Source organism: Parasteatoda tepidariorum, chromosome 6, assembly GCF_982258835.1.
Source record: "Parasteatoda tepidariorum strain Cologne lab strain chromosome 6, Ptep-v5.0, whole genome shotgun sequence".
Lineage (NCBI taxonomy): Eukaryota > Metazoa > Arthropoda > Arachnida > Araneae > Theridiidae > Parasteatoda > Parasteatoda tepidariorum.
In genome coordinates this window covers 79,199,111-79,221,915 of record NC_141760.1, presented here as the reverse complement: position 1 = coordinate 79,221,915, position 22,805 = coordinate 79,199,111, and the positions used below count along the sequence as shown (strand labels likewise).

Genomic DNA, 22,805 nt, shown 5'->3' with positions numbered 1-22,805 from the left:
GTACAATTTGAAACAAATGTTTTATATATAACTATGCAATCAGTATTTTATTTATAATTCAGAAAGTAATTTTAAAGAAACTAACCAAAAGAGGAATAAATTATTGATGTTTTTTTAAAAACAAATCTGCAATACATATAAATTATACTCCTAGTAAAATGTATTAATCTGTGTTATAATTTTCCATTGCATTTTAATACAGTCAAACCCCGCTATAGTGAACACGGCTTATAGTGAACTCCCGGATATAGTGAACGAAATGCTCGGTTCTGTGCCTTGCTATACACGTATAATGTTATTTTTAGTGGATATAGTGGAACAAAAAAGGGAGGAAGTTGGATATAATGAACTTTTTTCTGTCTTCGACTGATTCCCCCCCCCCATTTTCTTTGTAATAATTTTGAAATTTCTACTTCAAAGTAAATACATATACCAATTTTTAAAACCATCTATAGAAATTACTTTTATGTGCTCGAATGGCAGGTTAGACAGGTTCAAAAAGCGGAATAACAAAAAATCAGGAAAAATTATCTGAGAGTCGGGAAATGTTTCCATATTTGATGTTGAGAATTGCTCATCAGCTAAGGATTACAAATTTTTTTTTGTACGCAAGACGAAGAGTGATGAAAAAAATTTTTTTTTGCTACTACATAATATTTTTCAGTCATTTATATGAATATAATGTAATAAAAGGGAGGAGTTTGGGAACCATTAGTGAAATTGCCTGCGTAACGAATATAGTGAACTCCCGGTTATAGTGAACCAAAATTTCGGTCCCTTGAAAGTTCACTATAGCAGGGTTTGACTGTATATCTAAATTGCAGTAATCTGTAAATTTACTTACAAAAAGAATATATCATCTATAAATTTTTACAAGCATATAAATGTTTAACGAATACTAGCATAAAACAGAAAATCATAATTAAAATTTATACAAAATAGAAATGTTTGGTAGATCTTTGCAATGTAGCAGAAGTTGAAACTAAATCGTTTTTAATAAATGTTAAACTGTAAAATGTCATTTTTTTACATTATAGCTATGCATTTTATAGTTTAAAAACACTTTTTTTCATCAAATGAGTGTGAATCCTAAAACAGCATTTTTATAATTCTAAATTTTGCTAGTAGGAATTCAGTCGAAATTTACACAATTTATACTTTTAATAAAATTTAAAAATGATGCCACTTCTGAAATTAAGAGCTTTAGATTGAATTTTGATATGTTAAATATGAAATAAAGAAAGATATTTTAAGATGAAATAAAATATGTATTATTTTTCCAGTAGTGTTTTTAGCAGCTTGGCGCTATCGAATCTTGGAAATTTAAATTGTATTATTTTTCTCTTCAATTTTCTTTATTACTGTATTTGTATCTCAAATTGTATTATATATAAATCTTATAATTATATGATAATAACGAATAATTTGTTCAATAAATCTGTACATACATTTTCTTTCATTATTTTAAAGTTTTCTTTTTCTTTTAATTTAAGTTTTAGTTCGCCCAATTGACAGGATATTTTATTTTTAACACTTTGAATAAAAAATGATTAAAATAATTACAAGTGAAAATTAAGGTTGGAATTTAACAGGAAAGAGCCTATTACATTAGATACCTGAAATACTACAACACTGAATGTAAAATTTTTATTCATCTTATTTACAAATTTTATTGTTCAACATTACGTTTTTCACTGTTTTTAAAATATTTGTTCTAATACTCTATTTTCAAAAGATATTTAGGTTAATTATATTGCATGTACGTAAAATACAGTAAGTAAATTAATTGTTTATACAGTACGTAAATTAACTTGTTTTTTGCATGTAACAGAATATCTCCTTTTTTTTCAAAATATTTTTGTTAATTACATAAACATTAATTATACAGCTGTCCAATACGGTTATAGTAAATTTTAAGTAAAACTATATCATTCAATAATATTATAAATTGTAAGCCAAATTCTTATTTATTTATATTATGAATCAAAGTATCTGAAACATACTTTCAAAAATAATAATTCTGTAAATGCCATCAATTTGTTGAAAAAAACTAAAGGTCTACAAGGTCCGTAAAATAACTCTTTGCAGTGATTAATAATTCTTTACAATATAACAAGTGTTAAAAATAATTTTTCCTTCATATATTTTGTAATTTAAATTTCAGTTTTTCCAATATGCAGGAAATTTTTAAAACTTAATTAAACAGCGTGAAAAAATCATGAAAAATTTATAATTGAAAACTATAGCTTAGATTTATGAGGATTTTGGTTATATATCAGTTATTTTAAATATTATAACACTGACAGTAAATTCCTTATTTATCTTATTCACATATTTTATTGTTTAACGTTTGTAACCGAATTTTTCTTCTTTTGAAACATTTTTTTAATTACATCAATAGTAATTAATTAAAACGGTAATGTTAAACACTAGGCAAAATTATATTATGCAATAGACATCATTAACTGAACCATAAGTAAAAGCTAAATTATGTGTTATACATAACATAATTTAATATGGCATTTTTCAATCTGTCTGAAACATACTTGCCGAAAATTTGAGTTATAAAAGAAGCTTCTGTTAATGCCATCAGTTTGTTGAAAAAAAAAATAAATGTCAAAAATGTCCGTAAAATAACTTTTCTCTTTTATATTTTACAGAATTTTTCCCGTTTTTTTTCGGGTAACAACTTCATCCCTTCCTGAGAATCCAGGACATAAACTGCTCTTTTCAATTCAGTAGGAGATCATCAGTTTCAACGTCAGATACTGACAGATCCAAATGACGGCAATGAAAAGTTGGTTGAAGGCAGCCATTTCTCTTTCTGTTGCTCGGTTTCCAGAACTTAGAGATGTAATGAAATCTAGAAAGAGGAAGTGTGAAAAAAAAAAGAATTTTTGTAACATCTTTTTCAAACAGGTTGCATTCACATAAATTTTGACTTTATTTCGAGGAACAAAATAAAATTGGCACATATAGGCAGCAGGAAAAAGTGTTGAGTTGGAAAAAAAAGAACTAAAGATTTTTACATCAATGCGAATAAAATGGTGTTTCCTAAACACTTTAATAAATTGATAAAAAATATTATGTACGTAATGTATACACATATCGATGCTGTATATTATAATATTAAATAATAGCTGGTTATACATAACAATATTTTAAGTTGTTTTGATACAAAACAAATAAAGTACATCGAAAAGAAAACACCTGAAAAATTACGGTAAAAAGTTCCGACATTCAGTGTGTCAGTACATATTACGTAAAATTCATCTTTACCCTACGGAACAGGATATCTGATGTACTCCAAATTTCACAGTAATATTTACTGAATCACTGTAATTCAGTAAATATCACTGTGATTCAGTAAATTAATGTATAAAATTTTACGGTAAAAATGGTTTTTACAAGAAAAAGTTCTGGCACCGTGAAATCCGCTAATTTTTAACATAATTTTTCAGAAATTTTCTTCTTTGCATATAACATGTATTTTAATATCATTTATTGTAAACAGGGATGACTTTGTTAATGCAAGTTAATTTATTTTATAGTTCTTATACTTATACAGATCGAGCATTTTACAAATAGTTTTTTCTAGTTATAAAACAAATTAGCATGAAAATTGTTAAACTGTGTAGCAGTTAACAACCAAAAGAGGAAGAAAAATATTTTAGCAAAGAAAACAAATTATTATTTATGAAAGCACCTTCTGTTTAAAAAAAAAAGTCTTCTCATCGTAGGTTGACTTTGCGTAAAGTTAATCAATGGTTTCAATTTTGAATAACAACATTTTCGGAATAACAAATTAATGAAAAAATAAAAATAAAAACTTTTTTTTAATTTCAAAATATCTTTATCATTTGCTTTTAAATTCCTTAAATAATTTTGAAAACGTAAGCACCTCATTTAATATATCAACAATCAAATTAACTAATTCCTGATTTCAATCAACTTGGGTAGAAATTCAGTGGATTTATAAATTAATAAATATATGAAAAACCTTTATTTATAATTCAATTTCTTTTCTTACATTTAAAGCATCTGTCATTGGGAAAACCTCAATCAATGCGTCAAAATGTAAGTAAATAAATTCTTATTTTTACCAACTTAGGTAGAAATAAAGTGGATTTATTTAATCAAGTTTAATTCTCATTACCGAATTTCTGCCTTTTATGCAGCTAAGGATATTTCTAAAATGTATGTAGCTAGGTAATAAAATTCGTTATTAGAGATAACAAGCTACAGGCTTTTAACTGAAAATTTAAATTTTTAAATCTAGTTTAACTTCAATATTTTAAAAACAATATCTGATTACCATAATCCCCAAATGTTAGTTGAATTAATGATTAGCACTAATGATTAATTCATAAATGTTTTGAAAAATTCATTTCTATTTCCTACTTACTGGTTTGACATATTTATCCAGTGTGCAATGCTGTAACTTTTTTAACCACAGCAAAATATGGGTCAAAATAAACACTTCTAAAGATTATGTGATGACTTTATAGTATTATGTAAATACTTTTTATTTATTGATATGTTTTGAATAATTTTTCATGATTGATTGATTCCATCTGCATGCAAAATTTTCAGCGCATGATCATAAAATATCAAGCTAACGTTACACATCAATTCTGTAAATTAAGCTTAAAAAGACCTACTAATGTTACATTTCTGTAAGGCTGAACCCCATAAAGATGAACATATAAATATAGCTATTATTTGTCATTCTTTTTATTATATTATAAATTTTAAGACTAAAAAAAATCACGAGCTTTTTATTACTAATAAAAAATAATACAGTTAGTTTCCATTCAAGTGGTGAAAAAATTATATTTTTATCATAATTAAGAAACAAAAATAATCCCCCCCCCACATTGGACTTACTGCTCTTTTCTCAGCATCTTTTTTTTTTTCATTTTTTGATAGTAACGTCATTGAGATTTCGACATTTTTTACTTTAGACATTTTTCCTTTATCATAATTCCTTTACCATTGAAGTTAGTTGATCATTTTTAGGTTCGATTTTATATTATAAAATATAAAAAATTAAGGGTTCGAAAGCAGGAAATTTCACAATTAGAAATATTATATTTTTGTTTTTAAATTGAAGAAAAAAATGTAAAAAAATACAAAAAGGAGAAGAAAAAAAATCAAAATCAAAGCTGAACACTTTCAGTTACATCAAATATCAGGGAAAAATATTTAAGTTTTCCTTTGTTTTCTATTCAATCAAAACCCATGAGATTGTTGACCACTTACTAAGAGGAAGATACTAAGCAAAAGTTCAGCAAGGAAGATTCTTTTTGAAATGTTCATATTGAACTTAGTTCAACTGTACTTTATATTACCGACTTTACTATACGTGAATACATTTATTCATGTATTCAAAGGGCTAGTCTTATTTTTTTAAGGTTGCCGATAATAACTGTATTCAAACATTTTTTAAAACAAATTCTATGGCGAGGAGAATTTGAAATTTTCTTTGCCTGTTTTGGACGACAATATGCAATATTAAGAAGTATGGAACTTTTAATCACGCTTTGTAAATTTTTTAGATTGAAAATTTCAATGCATTTAAAATATTTTAGTTCCTCTATTAAATATATTAAGAATTCGGAAACGGATAAGACACGATGCATGTCTATACCTGTTTTCCTTTCGAAATCAAATATTCTACCTTTTGCCAATTCATTTTCATTAATAAATTCAAGATATTATTAAAATGTGGCAAAAGGGTTCAGTAAATATGCAAAAGTATTTTTAAAAAATAAGCATTATAATATCCAGTTAATACAAAGGGCTTTATCTTATATCTTGGTTACCAACAAACACTATATACAAATAGATTTTTTTTAAAAAATCCGCTATGGAAGAATTTCAAATTCTCCTGACCAAGTCGTCTTTGATTTTATGCAACAAAGTAGAAAATTAAGTATGGAAAGTTTTAATGTTTTAATAGCTATTTTTATTTTATTTTATTTAAAGTTTAAGTGCTTTGAAAATTTTATTTTATCACTTAAGAAGTTGAAAAAGGAACTAGACCATATGCATGTAAAAAACTATTTTTATTTTAAAATCAAATATTCTAGCTTCCAGCAATTCATTTTTATTAATAAATTCAAGATTTTCTTAAAATGCATTCAAAAGGATTCTGGAAATATGCAAAAATGTGAAAAGGAAGAAGCAATATATTATTCAAAGTATACAAAAAGATTTTCTTTTCATTTAAATTTAGAAGAATGACAATACTAAAATTTTTTTTAATGCATTTACTATGTCTGAATTTCAAATTCTCCCATTTTTCTTTAATTTTAAAACGATAATATATATTAAGCATGAACAGTTTTAATCACGATTTTTAATTTTTTTCCTTATTAAAAGCTACAATGCTATAAAAATACTTATTTTTGAATTAATCTTAAGTTAAAAAAGAAGAAGACCAGGTACATTTCGAAACCTATTTTAATTTTAAAATCAGATATTCTTACCTTCCTCGAATTAATTTTTAATTATAAATTCAAGATCTTTTTAAAATGCATTCAAAGGATTCTAGAAATATTCAAAAATGTATTAACGAACTAGCAATTTTTTTATGCAATGCTTGCAATGGTCTTTTCCTTTTTATTTTAGTTGTAAACAGTAACTAAATTCAAATATTTTTAAAACCTGTACTATGGTAGAATTTCAAATTCTTCTCGCCTCTTTTTCTTCAACTTCAGACTATAACACGCAATATCAAGTAAACATTTTAATCCTAATTCTTTATTTGTTTACTTATAAAAGGTTTTAATGCATTAAAAATATTTTATTTCTTATAATAGTTTAAAAAAAGTATTAAAATTATTTTTTAACTCTTTTTCTTCTACTTCAGACTATAATACACAATATCAAGTAAAAATTTTAAACAAATTTTTTTTGTTTACTTATAAAAAGTTTTAATGCATTAAAAATATTTTATTTCCTATAATAGTTTAAAAAAATGTCAAAATTATTTGCAGAAGAAGTCAAAAAAGAACAACACTAAATGCGCTTAGAAGCATATTTTTACTCTAAAATTAAATATTCTACCTTCCAACAAATAATTTTAATAAATATATTCCAGATTTCGTTAAAATGTATACAAAAGAATTCTGGAAATATGCAAAAATGCTTAAATTAACATTATTCAAAGCATACAAAGAGCTTTTCTTTCAAGTTGCCAACAATGACAATGCTCAAATATTTTTTTCCCTCGCCTTCTGTTCTTCTTGACTTTCAGACTACAATATTAAGCCTGAAAGGTTTTAATCACGATTTGTTTCACTTTTTAAAAATTTCAATGCGTTAAAGTTACTTTAGTTCTCATAATAAATTTAAAAAAAAAAACATTAAAATTACTGTCGGCAGAAATTAAAAACAAGACTAGATACATTTCGAAACTCATTTTTATTCTGAAATCAAATATTCCACCTTCCGCCAATTCATTTTCATTAATAAATTCAAGATGTCATTAAAATGCATTCAAAAGTGCTCTGGAAACTCGACAATTTGCTAGTTGGATGGAGGCCAAAGGAATATCACGGTCTCTACTTACTCGATATACTCTGCCTCTCCAGGTGAGAGCTTTTGGGCAAGCGACTCTCTTTGGTGTTGGTATTCCTCATTAATTCATAGCTGGCATCTAGAGGTAAAAAGAAAAGTTTTACCAGCAGAGACTGATAGCACGAGTACGAGTTATTAAACTGTTCATTCATAATAATCTTGATGAAAGAATGTTAGTTATGATAAAGGGAAGTACTCTTTTAATCTTGGTTGAGTTTTTTTATGGCTTGGCATTTTTGATGATATAAATTATGATGAAGAGAAAGTATCAAAGAGAGTTTGAAGCATAATCCTAACTTTGAAGCATTAAAGTTCTTGAGAATTTTTTTTAGTGTTTAGTTATGTTTAAAGGATTTAAAAGTTTTATGCAAGATGATTTTTAGAATTTTAATTAAAATAATGCTTACTCATTAATTTTTTTTTATTTAATCTTTAGTTTTATATTTTTTATTCCCTCAAATTTCCCTTAAAATGTATTACTTTATTTTATTCCGATTTATTTGTGGACTACGGTTAAGGTATTATACATCTTATTATTCAAATACAATGCACAACTAATGCAGAATATCATTTAATTACGACCGTAATACTATTTTTAAAGAAGGTGTAGCTTAAAATAAAGCTTGCTCATTAAATTTAACTTTAATTCATGTTTTCTTAAACTGAATTTAACTCTCCAGTTGAGTATGAGTCGTAAATTTCGATACTATTATTCTTATTATTTAAGTAAAATGTAAGGATCAGTTAAGATATCATTATTTACTTACTACCGTACGTTTTTCCCGTATAGTTTTATTTTAATGTATTTCAGTTCTTGCAACTGAAAAACACATCCAAAACATCAAAAAAACCATTAACTTTTACAACACATCTCTTACAAAACAATGTTTTCATGTTTCTTTCAGCGTTTAAGTAAACATTATTACTATTTTGATGATTCTTGCAATTAAATGTATAGATTATACCATATACGAATTATAATAAACTTTAACTTCTTTTGAGTTAAGTTGCTTTGTTTGAATTTATGATTTATTGTTAACTTGTTTGAATTTATGCTCGGGTGCTTTAGGTCCTAAAATAACTCTCAAGGTAAATATGAGTCTTTAATTCCAATACTATTGTCCCTATTAATGAAAGAAAATTCACGAATCATTTCATATTTCCTTCTAATGTAACTGAATTTGTGAAACGTGAAAAAAGCCTAGAAATCAATTAAATTTTACAGCCCAACTCTTATAAAATATTATTTTTAAATTTTCTCAACTCTTAGGCAAATACTGTTGTTATTTGAAGGATTCTTGCAATCAAATATTTAGATTCTCCTATTTACGAGCTATAATAAACTAAATTCAACTACAGGTAAGCTGCTTTGTCCAAATTAATACTTCATCCAATGGCAATTGCTTTTATAAATAACTAAAACCGCTTTGATGTATTTGTACGCTTGTCATTGAACCTGTAACCCCTTAAACACGTGAAAAGAACAACCTTAATCCCACTCAAAGAATTTGTTTTTTATCGAAACATTTTTCCTTTGGAATGTACTGAATAAAATGATAATATGTGTGCATTGGTTGGAGAATAATATTCAGTGAAAAAATTTATTGTTGAAGATTTTTCGTTTGTAATTATACACCGAGAAAAAATTATGCTCAAAGCTACCAAAATATGGTTGAATTTACGGTGTTTCTGGCTCAATGGGAACGCTAAAAAGCTTGGCAAGTTTTACCGAAGCGCTATGTTAATGATTTTCGTTAAATTATCTTCGGTTAACTTATTTAAGTTAATGTGGTCTTAATAACGTGTGATAAAATTCGGTAATTTTATCCATGGCTTAAAAGCCATTTATTCGGTTTTATTTAAAACTCAATTTTGAATTTTTTACTAACCGTTAGGAAATAAGAACTGTACTTTTGAAAGCCAGAATTTCCGATAAACCGTTACTATATGAACAGAAAGAAGTTCCAAATTAATGGATCAAATATCGTTATGCTTTGGTTTTATTAAACACAATTGTGTTTTTTTTTTCCAAACACAATTGTCATTACCATACAATACGGTAATTTTACTGCAATTTCTTTTACTGCGTAAATATAAATTTATTTCATACTAATTTTCGTTCTGAAAGAATATAATAAGCTACGAAAAGCTATTGTTTCCATATTTTTAAATTATTTATTCTTTTCAATATCGAGGAATAATTATAAGACTTTTGTGGCAAACATTTTTAAGTGGAGTATTTGACTGTTTAAATACTTGCAAAGTGAAGCACTGAATGTAAATATAAATTAAATAATAATTGAATAATAAATAAAAAAATAAATAAAATGAAAAATGTAATTAAAATAATGTAATTTTTAAAAATAGTTTGAGAAGTAAGCACTTTTTTATTATTTATTATTAAATAATCACAAGATACCATTAACTTAGTTTAATTAATTATTATATTGCTATATGTTTTGTTTAATTGATTTCCTTGAGAAATGCATGCATTATTTTTTAATGCAACGCAAATATTCTGATCTAACTAATAAAATATTTTTCCAAAACGACAATAAATATATATATATATATATATATATATATATATATATATATATATATATATATATATATATATATATATATATATATATATATATATATATATATATATATATATATATATATATATATATATATATATATATATATATATATATATATATATATATATATATATATAATTTTAAAAATCTAATTACCGCTATTCGTTTAGGATATTTGCAGTTTACATTTTTTCATTTAAATTTAGAGAAAGGCATTTAAAAATACATGTGTGTTCATTAACAAATTTTTGAAATGAGGTAAAAAATCTAACATTTATCTTTATCGTTGGAAACTTTATAATGTTTAAATAAAAAACTTCTCCAATTTTGTCAACAAACAGTTTTTTTTATTTTCCATTTTTTATTTTCTGGTAATTTTATTTTTTTAATTCGCTTAGAAATGTGACAGAACATCGGAAGTGTAAAAACATCTGTCTATATTGTCTCGGTTCACAGTATATATTAAAGCTCTTAAATTTGTTTCAAATTTTGTTCTATTACGTTTTTTTTTTCTTCTTTTTCTGGTAAATATCTCTTTAGTAATATATTTGAATCCATTTTCCATGAATTTAATTGACTTTATATCAAACTTCTTTTGGAATTGAAAAATAAACTAAGAAAGAATTTTCAAAATAAGTTTTATTATTTAATGAGTGTTTGAAAATCACTTATAGCCAGATAACATTTCCTGAAGCTGGTGGTCAGTTTTAGTAGTTCACTTTAAAATAAATTTAATTGTGCTTGAATATGTCTTCTGAATTCCATGCAATAATAAATAATTGACGTTTGCATTATGCCTTATGCGGAGTCATTTTGAAACCCTGGTCAACTTTTTCAGTTTTATTTTCGTCCCTAATAAGTTCCTAAATAAGGCAAGGTAAATGTCTCTTCTATTGTGCCATTTTACTCAGAACATTTTCAGAAAAACTTACTTATTAACAAGAACTGGAAAATATATTCCACATCTTTAAACTTGTTTATAATTGTGCTATTGTTATTCATTATTTTTGTTTCTATTTCTTTAGTTTCATTAGTTTCAAAATAGAACTTAACTGTTTTCCATGAACATAAAAAAGATAAAAAGAATATTCCTTATCAATTAAAAAGTGAAAATATTTAACTCGATCACAAAACTGTTTAGAAATGATTAAAAAGTCATTAAAAACTAACAAGCAATTAACTCGGATTTTCAACTGTTGATTATATTTTTTGTATTATATGCAAAAACTATTTGGTTATGATTAAAGAAGGAAATTATATTTGATGTAATAATGAATTATAAAATATTTAAAATTTATGTTATTCATGAAACTTTGGCATTTGAGCCTACTTTTGCAGCTTTTGAAGAAAACGAGCTTTGGTTTTTGACAAGTTTCGAAACTAAGCAATACAACTGTCATAACAAAATAAAAAAAAATCTCCAATACGACAAATTAACAATCCTCAAACAGTATTTTGTTATTTTTAGCAATAATTTAGAATTGAAATCGTGAGATTTTCGGCAAAAAGTGGGCTTGAGTATTTAATAAAATTGCTTCTTTATTCTAGTGTTGCCTCAAGGATTTTTAGAACTTTGCCGTAAAGAAATGTTTTCTGTAAATTATACTGTTATATTGATAGAGAGGCCATGGTATCCTTTCCTTTTCATTCGCAAGTAGCGCTAACTGAACTTTTTTCTACCGTATGTCTCCATATTTTTTATTATCAAAACATTGAAACTATTTTAAAAGGTTGGTGCATTAATAATTTTTTTGTTTTTCTAGTAAATGGGATAAATTATGCGCATTAATTTTATGAAATGATTATATTTAACAATTACAAATGAAATACTGTTAGTGCTTAGAATTAAGCATAATTTGTCGAAAATTGAACCTTATTTAATTTTTACATAACTATGTATTGTGATAATAAATAGGTCGTAGTAGAGAATAGTAGAGTTAAGAGAAATAAAGAGTTATGAGCAATACGAGTTTATATATATGTTTTAATTTTAAATACTAGTTTGAAAATTCAATTTGTATTTCTTTATATATCATCATGTTAGCTAAGATTAATCATTTTAATATTGCTCCTCAAACACATTTTTTTTTAACCCTATAAAATATTTGAAACAGCTCATGTATTGATTTCATTGCATTTAATTTAGTAAAATATCTGCAAAGCTCTACAAGACGTAAAAGTTAATATTCATAGTACTTCTGTATTTAATATTTCGACATGTTAAGGAAAATCAAGACACAGAGCTATGATTTTCCTTAACATATCTTTTGTCTCAAGGAATTTTTTATATTTCTAGAATCAAAATTGTAAGGTGGTTTTGAATAAATTATAGTATTGACCAAACCTCACTGATTTTTATTTATAATAACTGGTAAGTATGATAAATTCTATGAAGATTATTAATTTTAACTAACTTACTTGATTATTATTAATAATACACAGCTAATTAATATTAATAACTAAAGATTAATTTACTGAGCTCAACATTAAAAAAAAAAAAGAAAAAAGCGGACCACCTTGAACAACTTTTTATCTAATAATAGGATCCTCACGTTTCGATACTCAAACTTGATGGTTCAAAATGGTGACCTCAAATAGGTTAATGAAATAATTAAGACGATACTTTAAACTGCGAAAATAGACACAAAAACACACTTTCTCCGAACGAACATACCTTTTTTTCAATGAATTCCCTTTAATTCTGAAGCCCAAAATAATGATGTTGCCGCAATTTGAAAAATAAGTACTTTATTTGAAGAAACATATTTTTTTTCGGATTCAAATTTCTGACCTCAATATAGAGGGTCACCTCAACCTGGGAAATATGGTCCCAATTGTTTGATCAGGAGAGCGATGCAATGTTTGGACCCCATAATGTTAATTTTATTTTTGCGTATTTCACCATGTCTCGAGAACTTTTTAAGTGAATTGAAAATTTTTGCACACAATTAAAAAAATAGTTTATCCAAAGGTATTTCCATGCATTTAGTAAACATTCATTATTTTTTATCCTATTATTTAATAATAGTCTAAAAAATTTTGAATTGCAAAAAAAAAATTTTTTTTCATCAAACAAAATTACAATTTTTACAGTTTGTGATTTAACAGGGCAAAGTACAGAATTTGAGCGCAATCGGTTGAATAGCTCTTCAGAAAATCAAATTTTAAATGTACGAATTATTTTAACATATGAATTTTCTAAATGCACGTCTTTAATATGTCTTCAACTAATATAAATAAGTTCAAAAAATCTTCGTTAAATTAAATATTTTAATTTATCGAAATTGCCGGTTTAGAAAATGATGAAAGTTTTCAAAATTATTTGGCTTTGACCTATAATTTTCAGCAACTGGTGTTAATCTTTTCATTTTAAACTAAAAATAATTATAATATAGGTCACGTTAATGGGACATTATATAACTAGTTGTATTTCTCTCTTTTGTCCGCATGGAAAGATTTCCATTTTAACTATTTTGCAAAGATATCCACTATATTTTCAAAATGCTCTATGCGTTGAATTTTAGTAATAATTTAATATCTGCTCGGTAGTCATTGAATCATGTAAACCATCATAAATATGAGTTCGGGACATTTCAGCTTTCTTTCCCTCTCTGTCGCGAGGCAAGATTTTAAAAAATAATGAAAAAAAATAAAGAAAATAAATTTATCCAAATGCTCCACGTGCTGTACTACTTCCTCGCTCGCCTATCGAGTGATAGCTTGAGTATCGCACAGTACATATGCTTTTGTTCAAAAAAGCAAGATCTGTCATCGTATGACAGGCAAGCTCCGTAATGGTGAGATAGTATGCGGCACGAGCACCTTTTATGCGTAAAATTTCTACAGCCATTTTAGAAAGAATAGAAAATAAGTCTAAATAACTAACTAATCATAACTAAGTTTTTATTCTTATAAAAACACAATATTATTCTAAATAAATGCCTGACAACCTAACATTCAACACTATTTTAATTATTATTATTATCAAATGCCAGTCATTAGGTTTAAACGAAAAATATGGGCTAGAAGACAATTTTCACCTGTCAGGACTCTGGATGTTGCAACTGCAGTCGCATGAGGTGAGTTAAGAATCGCTTTGGTTTAGAGAAGAGTGCATTCCAAGGTTTTCCGCTTGAAAGATTGAAAGTCATCTCACGAGAGAAGCACTTGGAAACCCCAGTAATTTAGCTAAAAGGAATCCCAAATTTCCTGAAGGTTTCTGGAGAACCAAAGATCCCTTCATGGTTAAGCATTCCGTATTCTTATTCCCCGCAATGCCTTAGTGGGAGGGACTCCACTGAAATTACACTTTATTATGAAAATTCTCGTGCAAAGTCTTGTATGCCATGACACTTGAGTTCTTGGCCTCATTATCAGAGGAAAGAGCTTGTGGTGCAGAAGGGATAACTGTTCTTTCAAAATAATCTCGTTGAATGTAAAGTTATTTGAATCGACTGTAACTCTCCGTCAAAGTCGCGAAGTTTCCAACCAGGAGACTGAAACAAAACTGCACACGAATGATTCCAGCTCCAGCGCAATCAGAAAGAGATGTACAGATATGTAACCAGTGATAAGAAGAATTACAGCAGTGGATAGTCTCCAAAGCTATGACACGTGTTTTTTCGGAAGAAACATAGCACTTTCTAATTTTTCTGGGTTAGATCCAGCTTCACATAAATTATGATTTAAGGTTATCTGAGAAAATGAACTTCTACAACTAACTTACAGTATAGCTAATTCCTTAATATTTTTTAAGTAATTGCTTAAAACAAACTGAAAAAATAAATTATTATGGATGACTATAGTGTTTCCCATTTGAATAAGATAAATAAACAGCTACAGGAGTATTATGAAGCATAAAATATTTAAATTAACGATGATTCAGCGCTTCTATTTCAATGTTAAGCTGACTACCTATGGGTAGTGAATTGTTTCCTTTTTGTTTGCTAGATTAGAAAGATATGAAATGCATCGTATTAACATCATTGTTGTTTTTCTAATTCGAAGCGCCATTTTCCACTATAATTTCCTTTGGATATTTAAAACCTAAATTGTGTGAAATTTGCAGACAAATAACATTTGTTGCGAACTATCTCATTTGTTAAAGAAAAATGGATGAATGTAATAGTATAAAATAAATATTAATTAAAATGATAATTACAGTGTAGCAAATTAAAGGCGTTGAAAAGCTTTTAATTTAAAGCTTAAGTTAAGTGCATTTTCGATATTAAAAGAGTAATATTTTGTTCGTGTTTAACAAATTTCAAAATTGAAAAGAATTTTTTTTTATCTTCTGTACATGTTTCAGGAAAGATGTTGACATGTATAGTCTACTTTTTCCCACCTTTAAAAAAAATCTAAAACGCGCTTTCTGTGGGGAAGTAGCTTAAAATTAGGACTAGTTCTTCACAAATGTTTTTGTCTATTATTTTAAATGTTGCATTAAAAACTTTGACACTGGAAGCAATGTTTTAGGTTTGTAAGACACCAGTTACTTATCTCGAAGTTCCAAAATCAAGCAATAGAGAATGCAATTTAGCACTATTGTTTCCTTTAGAAACTTACCAAAGCTTAAAAAAAATCACATTAAAAAAGCTGGAAAAGTTGTTCATGTATGTGCTAATAATTAAAACTCTATGCTCATTTCAAATTGTGCCATTAGAATGTTTTTATTTTTAAAGGAAAAGACTCTTTAGTTTGAAATTTGAATCTGTCTTCCGTGAATATAAATGACTTTAAATAATCTTTCCTGACAATTAAAAAATAAAAGTATTCAACTCCATTATAAAGCTGTCTGTTTAGCGAATGATTAAAAGGTCATTAAAAGCTAATTAGTTGTTGACTAATGCTTTCAGCAGCTGCAAAATTTTCCCAGACCTCATTGTTCGAAAATCTTGAAAGTCAAAAAAACATGGTCACACTCAGTATGTATCATACAGTTAAAAAGTTTGTCAAATTAACTTTTGTCGAAAGTCATTCACTTAAACTTCATTTCCTTTTTTCACAATTTCAGGCTTTGCGATTAAAAAAAAGATTTTTAATTTTTAGTTTCAACTAATTTGAAATGTTTATTAAAGGCTCAATAGTTTCACATTTCTGGATTTGTAACACTAATTTACTCCACCCTTTAGGCAGTTTTTGTGTTTTTTTTTTAAATGTTACAGAAATTTAAAAATTCTGTATAAATTAACCTTTGTTTCTGAAAATCCTAACTAAATGATATTTGTTAAATAAAAAAGATATTGCGTTAATAATTACTGTTAACCTAACATTTAGTCATTAACAGCAATTTTCACAAAAGTTTTTTTTTAATATTCTCATAATTTAAGATGATTTTTGTTTGATACCTGAAGGTAGTATTTTCTTATTTGCTTGAGTGTAAATATTTTTGTAAAAAGAATTATCCAAATGCATAAAATAATAAGGCGATCATTCTTTTTTAATTTTATTAGCATACTCTTTTAAAAATACCTTGTGACTGAGAAAATTTCTTATTATTTCAAAAGTTAAGGGTCCTTTTAATGTGGAAAAGGATGCTACTTGCTCCCAGTTTAACCTAAGGATGATTACATGGACACATTTATTAAGTAATTAATCTATATTTTTAAATATGTATTATTTCTCTTCTTTAATTCAAATTAGACTAATTAAAATTACTTTCCAAACTAAATATTTTGGAGGTTTTTTGTTTTTATTTTTTAAGTTTAAATTTTGGAATTGCTAATAAACTAAAAATTTATAATTTTATAACTAGTCTCAATGAAACAAACTTCTGTGAATAAAATGGAAAAAAAAATTCAAAATATTAATTAGGCACGTCATAAGAGAATGGAATCCTTTCTCTATAATTTAAAAGGAATAAGGTTGTAATATTTGCTTTATTTAGTTTTCAGTTGAAGGGGACCCTTATATACACTCTCACGGATGTGAAGATTGCTACACCACGAAGGTATTACGTAAAAATGAATCCAATTTATACGAAATGTAAAGTAACACATATAACTTATTGGAATTACAAATCAATTGCGCATGTGCTGAACAAGAACCAACTCCTTTTCTGCCATTTTTTCTATGAACGACTGCAAATATACGTTGTTAGCAGTTAGTCATCTTCTGACCGCGATCATGTCTCGCCAAAAGCATATCACCATTCCTACAAATAACATAGCTCATGTGGTTGTTGTTTCATGTCCACCTTGTCCAAGAACGTCTAGAGCAGGGCCATGATACAGTATCGCGCTAACAGCTCCTCTGGTTTATCATCATCCGCACTCTCCACAGGCAACAAAGATATCACCAGAAGAAGCTGGATATGAGAAAGGGCAAGGTGAACAGATCGTTTCCCTATTCACAAATTTCAAATGCTGGCCGATGCTGATTGTGCAGATCTTAAGCGGCCTTAGACATGTAGAGACAAAAACAGAAATCGTACGAGGCTGAATCGATGATATGTTAGAGGTTGGTATTTCATGTCAAGAATACATATCCTGCACGCAGTTTAATGCCACAGTAGCAATACTTATTTGTAGGAAATGGACATAGATGAAACATACAATGTGAAAACCTGACTGATGCGCACACTATAGCACAACAGAAAGGTACGGTAGACACCTCATCTGCATGGCTGTGACAGACAGTAAATCATTTTCTAGTGTTAAAGCACAACGTTGTAGCTCGGCTACATGTTTTTTGTTGTGTTGTCTATTTCAAAGATTCGGTTCCGCCTGCTGCAGCATCACCTGCGAGTCAGTGCTTCTCTTCGCATGCTAACTCTGACACTGATTCACAGAAACCATCGATTTCAATGGGCTACGCAACGCAGTTGCAATACATTTTTTTCGCGACGAATTTCGCTACAATATCCGGAGTACAATAATGGAAAAGTCTGCGACAAACTTTCCAGAGGAAACGTCAGCTCTCACAGTGTAATTTCCAGCGTCATATAATATAAGCACCAAACATTATGGTATGAGGAGTTATTTGGATATAATTATCAATTTCATCAAGTGCAAATTACGGGCAACTTCAAAAGTGGTGTACTATAAAAGGATCATGCGGAGATGTAAGCTTTCTTTATTCTTCAATTCATTCCAGGTGCTTTAATTAAGCAGGATAATAACCGTGCAAATGTTTTTAAAACTACACAACGCTTTTTCAGTACTCGACAGATTTCACTTTTACCATGGTTTGCCCGGATATATCACTCATTAAGCATGTATTGGATTTCATAGGTCGGTGACTTGCTTGTACAGCTTTTGGGGCACACAATAATACAGAGCTTTGGAGTCAAGTCAAAGCTATATGTAATGCTATTCTCCATTAATTTATTCAGAGTCCGTACAATTCAAAGCCACGATGTGTAACATGATCTCATCACTCACAAAGTACTGATTTCCGTCAACAATATTTTCGTTTTCTTAACTTGAAAAAATTGATCGTTTATTTGTACCACTGTTAACATGTGAAATAAATTTCCCATTTTCGACAGCCCTTTCAGAGTGTTGCAAATTCCCATACGTTAGTATGTATATATATATATATATATATATAATAAATGAATAAATGCAAGAAAATACTAAGAAAGTTAAGAAAAACAATAAGTTCAAAATGAAGAATAAAATAAAGAAAAATTATAGACATATGAAAAAAAGGGGGTGGGAAATAATAAGTAAAAAAATAACAAACAACATTTTATTAAAAAAAAAAAATGTTAATTAAAAAACCGGAAAAAAAGATATAATCTTTTCTTCAGCCCACACGATTATATCCGCACTCTGTTTTGCGGATATAATCGTGTGGGCTGAAGAAAAGATTATATCTTCTTTTTTCCGGCTTTTTTTTTCCGGTTTTTTAATTAACATTTCATTTTTTTATTTTTTATTTTTTAATAAAATAATGTTTGTTATTTTTTTACTTATTATTTCTCACCCCCCTTTTTTTCATTTGTCTATAATTTTTCTTTATTTTATTCTTCATTTTGAACTTATATATATATATATATATATATATATATATATATATATATATATATATATATATAGACTAGACATCTGCAAAGCACATAAGGAACATAACAAAACATTAACAAGTACATAACAAAAATGAAATGAATTTACCTTGATGATCGCATTTATTTAAGTCCTGATTAACTCTTAAATGCAATAAAAATGCCAATATGGTATAGTAAATTATTTAATTTCATCTATATAGTAAATTATTAAATTATTCATCTTCAATTATTGTAGAACTGAAGTCGTAATAATTTAGCCATTATATGCGATTATATTCAACTAAATGTCATATATAACCTAATTGCTACTAGCTTATATGAAATCTCATGGTATTTAGATACGCTAATTTTAGCTGTAAAATTTTCTATTAGGAAGAAATAGTGATAGGATTTTCTTTCTATTTGTTCTTATATAATATTTTAATTCTATAATTTTATAATTCTAGTATTTATATGTAGCTTGAATTTTAGATTACTTATTTAACAGTACTTGCTGCATATAGTTAGTATTTGAATCAGACAATTACATAAAATATGTAAACTAATAATATGTAAACTACTGATAGTATTGGTATACTCTCGAGAAATGCTTTCCAACATGAAGTATTATTGAAAATGGAGATTCATTGGACTTAAGTAGAGTATTTAATTCAGTAAACAAAAAAAATCAAGCTCTTTTGATTCAAATATTTATTATAAAATATATTTTGAAGTTTGTGGTAGAAATATAATATCTCAAATTCCTTTCTGGAAAATGTAAAAATGGAATTCTTAAGAAAATATTGTTCCATATGCTTCTTAACTATAACTATTTTTCCTTTTGATATAAATTTCCTCGAGTAAGGAAATAAAATGTATTATATTATTAAAAATTTATAAATCGCTATAAATATGTTCTTTTATAAGCATTCTTTTAAACAAGCTTAAGATTTTTTTTATTTTTTTTTGTTGAAAAAATGGCATTATTCAGTTCAGTGAAAAAGGAAAAAAGGGTATCATAAATAAAATCAGCCTTTTTTATATTTTGATAGACATAAAATAATAGAATAAATATAAGATAAGGAATTTTATTTCTACTTTATGTTGACAGCTATGAAGAATATTTTCTATGGAATGATTCTAAAAACAATAATAGTAATTTTTAAAAATGCATTTTATAAATCTAGAATGAAGATATTTTTATTTATCTCATTGAGTTAAAATATTTTAGAGTATGCCTACCGATTTAATTTTGCAATTGTATGTTTTATTCAGAATTTTATTTTTAGAAAACAATAAATGTGCTTAAAGACGAAAAATACTTGTGTTGTGTCAATAATCAATAGCTTGAGTGATCTTGTAGAAAAAAATAAATGAATAGTTCTTATTTATTTTCATATTTGCAAAACATATTCTAAGCTAGAGTTATAGCACGATTAAGCATAATTTTATTGATTTATCAGTCAATAGAAAGATATGTTTTAATTATAAAACACTAAAATAATGTTATAGTTTTTAAAAATTCCTTATTTTCTGAAGTTATTGCAATCGAACCTACTTTGGATAGCTGAATTAATAGGATAAAAAGATATGAAATAATTTTACTTCATTTTTTTTAACTTAGAAATTGAGTTTTTTTTAATAAACAAGAAGCTTTGCCCCTGCTTACTTCGCTCATCAACCCCAGTAGTTGTTACTCATTTATTATTGCCTTTATTCTCGAAGATAAATCCCAGAGTGGACTGATCGTAAAGACACGGTTCCGAGTAAAACACCGAAGTCAAGCATCACTGGTTGAGATTAGCAAGCAGTTTAGTGACCCTTTTGATCAGCCTGCATAGGTACCGAGGGTGTGCGGTATCGGTTCTCGTTAAGCTGTTCAACCGTTAACTCCTCGACTTCATGAGTAGGCTGTCAAGCTACAAAAACAGGGCAGTCATCCCCTCTGCAGAGGAACAAAATTGCGATGGCATGTCTTCGGATCATCCTCAGGGATGTTTCCCATTCCCCGTTTTTTTTTTCTCTTATTTTTGAAAATTTCAATATAAATGTTACGCACAACATGTAATCGTTCACTCCTTTTCCTTTTTTTATAATTATTTTTGAACTTGATCGAGCTAATGAAATGAAGAAATAAAAATCTCCTGAAGGAAAAATAAATTTTCGACAACAATGGAATTTAATGAATGGATATTTAAGGAAAAAAAGCAGAAAAAAATTAAAACAGCTTAAATTTGCTATAATTTTTGAACAAAGTGAAATTAAGAAAAAAATTTGCGGAAAGCTCAAAAATCAAAATGACATGTCAAATTTTATTCAGTATTTGCATTTTAGAGGGCTGCAGATCGATCAAACATAACTTTTGTTGCCTTCAATTTTAACAATCGATAATTCTCAAACTAATTGTTGAAACTTACTTTTTTTTCGTCATATTTGCATAAATATTTTTCCTTATACTTTATTTTTCTAGATACCTTTGTAATTTCATACTGAACTTTTACTCTGTATTTGCATTCTTGCTGCCTGTCGAGTGGCTCGTATTGTATTTTTCCCCAACAGGTCTAGTACTTAATAATTCTTAAACCAAATATCGAATGTTAAACTTTTGATAACATTGTATTTTCTTTGCATTTTTTACACATTTTTGTTATTTAAAGTTTCTAAGTTTTATAGTTTTTGCGCTGCCAAAAAAAGAAAGAAAAAATTAACGCTAAGTTGAACACCAATATCAGTGTCATCGGTGGTGTTTACGATTTTATAATATAAAGATATAGTATGTATAAAATATAATTTAATACGATCATTAAGCAGATTTTGTTTTTTGTAAAACAGCTATAAAATATTTAATTTAAAATCCATCTGTACCATTGGCCCTAATAGCGGTGCTCCATAGCTCGTATACTCTCAAAAATGAAACTCTTACTTTTGAAAATTTAGCCATTTTTGAGCTATGCTTCGTCAATTTTGAGAATTATTTCGTTGCAAAATCAAGTGATTTGTAACAAAATGGGAAATATATGGCGAAAATGTTTCTTTAACTGGAAATGTCATCGTGTGCCTTTCGGGTGAATGCTTAGTAGAATGACGAAATTTATAATGATGTCTAGATTATCGAAAATAAAGAGCGGATAAAAATCGATAGTCCTGTATGGTGGTCAAGCAATTGGCCTCGAACCAGAAATATGCCGGGTGCGAATCCGGCATCTGATACGGGTCTAAATTACCGCTCTGCTCTTTTTGTTACTAGGGTGACATTCTGTTCAATTTATTGACCCAGTTACATGGTGCCCACGATAAAATGATTATTATAAAAGGAAGATACATTAGGAAATGCTAGTTTTTTCTTTTGGGAGAAAATAGAAGGACGAAATATTTCGTTACTATTAATAAAATGCTTTTCTTTGAAGAAGTAACGATAGTTATTTCGTCATTTTGACAAAATGTTCGCTCGAAGCATATGTCAAGAAATGGTTTCGTCTAAAGCGAAGAAAATTTCATGAAACTCAAGTATTCATATTTTACAGTGTAATTTGAATAAACCAGGCATCCTAAGAAGCATATCAAATTGTGAAAAATTAGTTGATTTGCAAAGTAGATTTCATTAATTTGCATTCTTTTTTAAAGCTTTATGATTTTACAGGTTA

General features: G+C 27.3%; 1 protein-coding gene across 2 annotated transcripts in view; it reads right to left on the bottom strand.

Annotated features, from left to right (window-relative positions):
- Positions 1–1,470: 1,470 nt before the first annotated feature.
- LOC107447254 (lachesin) overlaps positions 1,471–22,805 on the bottom strand; it is a 116,728-nt gene continuing 95,393 nt past the window's right edge. For both annotated transcript variants that reach the window (XM_071178474.2, XM_071178475.2), the window contains exons 9-10: positions 7,577–7,663; positions 1,471–2,863 (exon numbers count right to left, since the gene is read on the bottom strand). In XM_071178474.2, the coding sequence (XP_071034575.2) occupies positions 2,736–2,863; positions 7,577–7,663 (215 nt within the window). In that variant the 3' untranslated portion in view covers positions 1,471–2,735. The remainder of the gene's footprint in view (positions 2,864–7,576; positions 7,664–22,805) is intronic.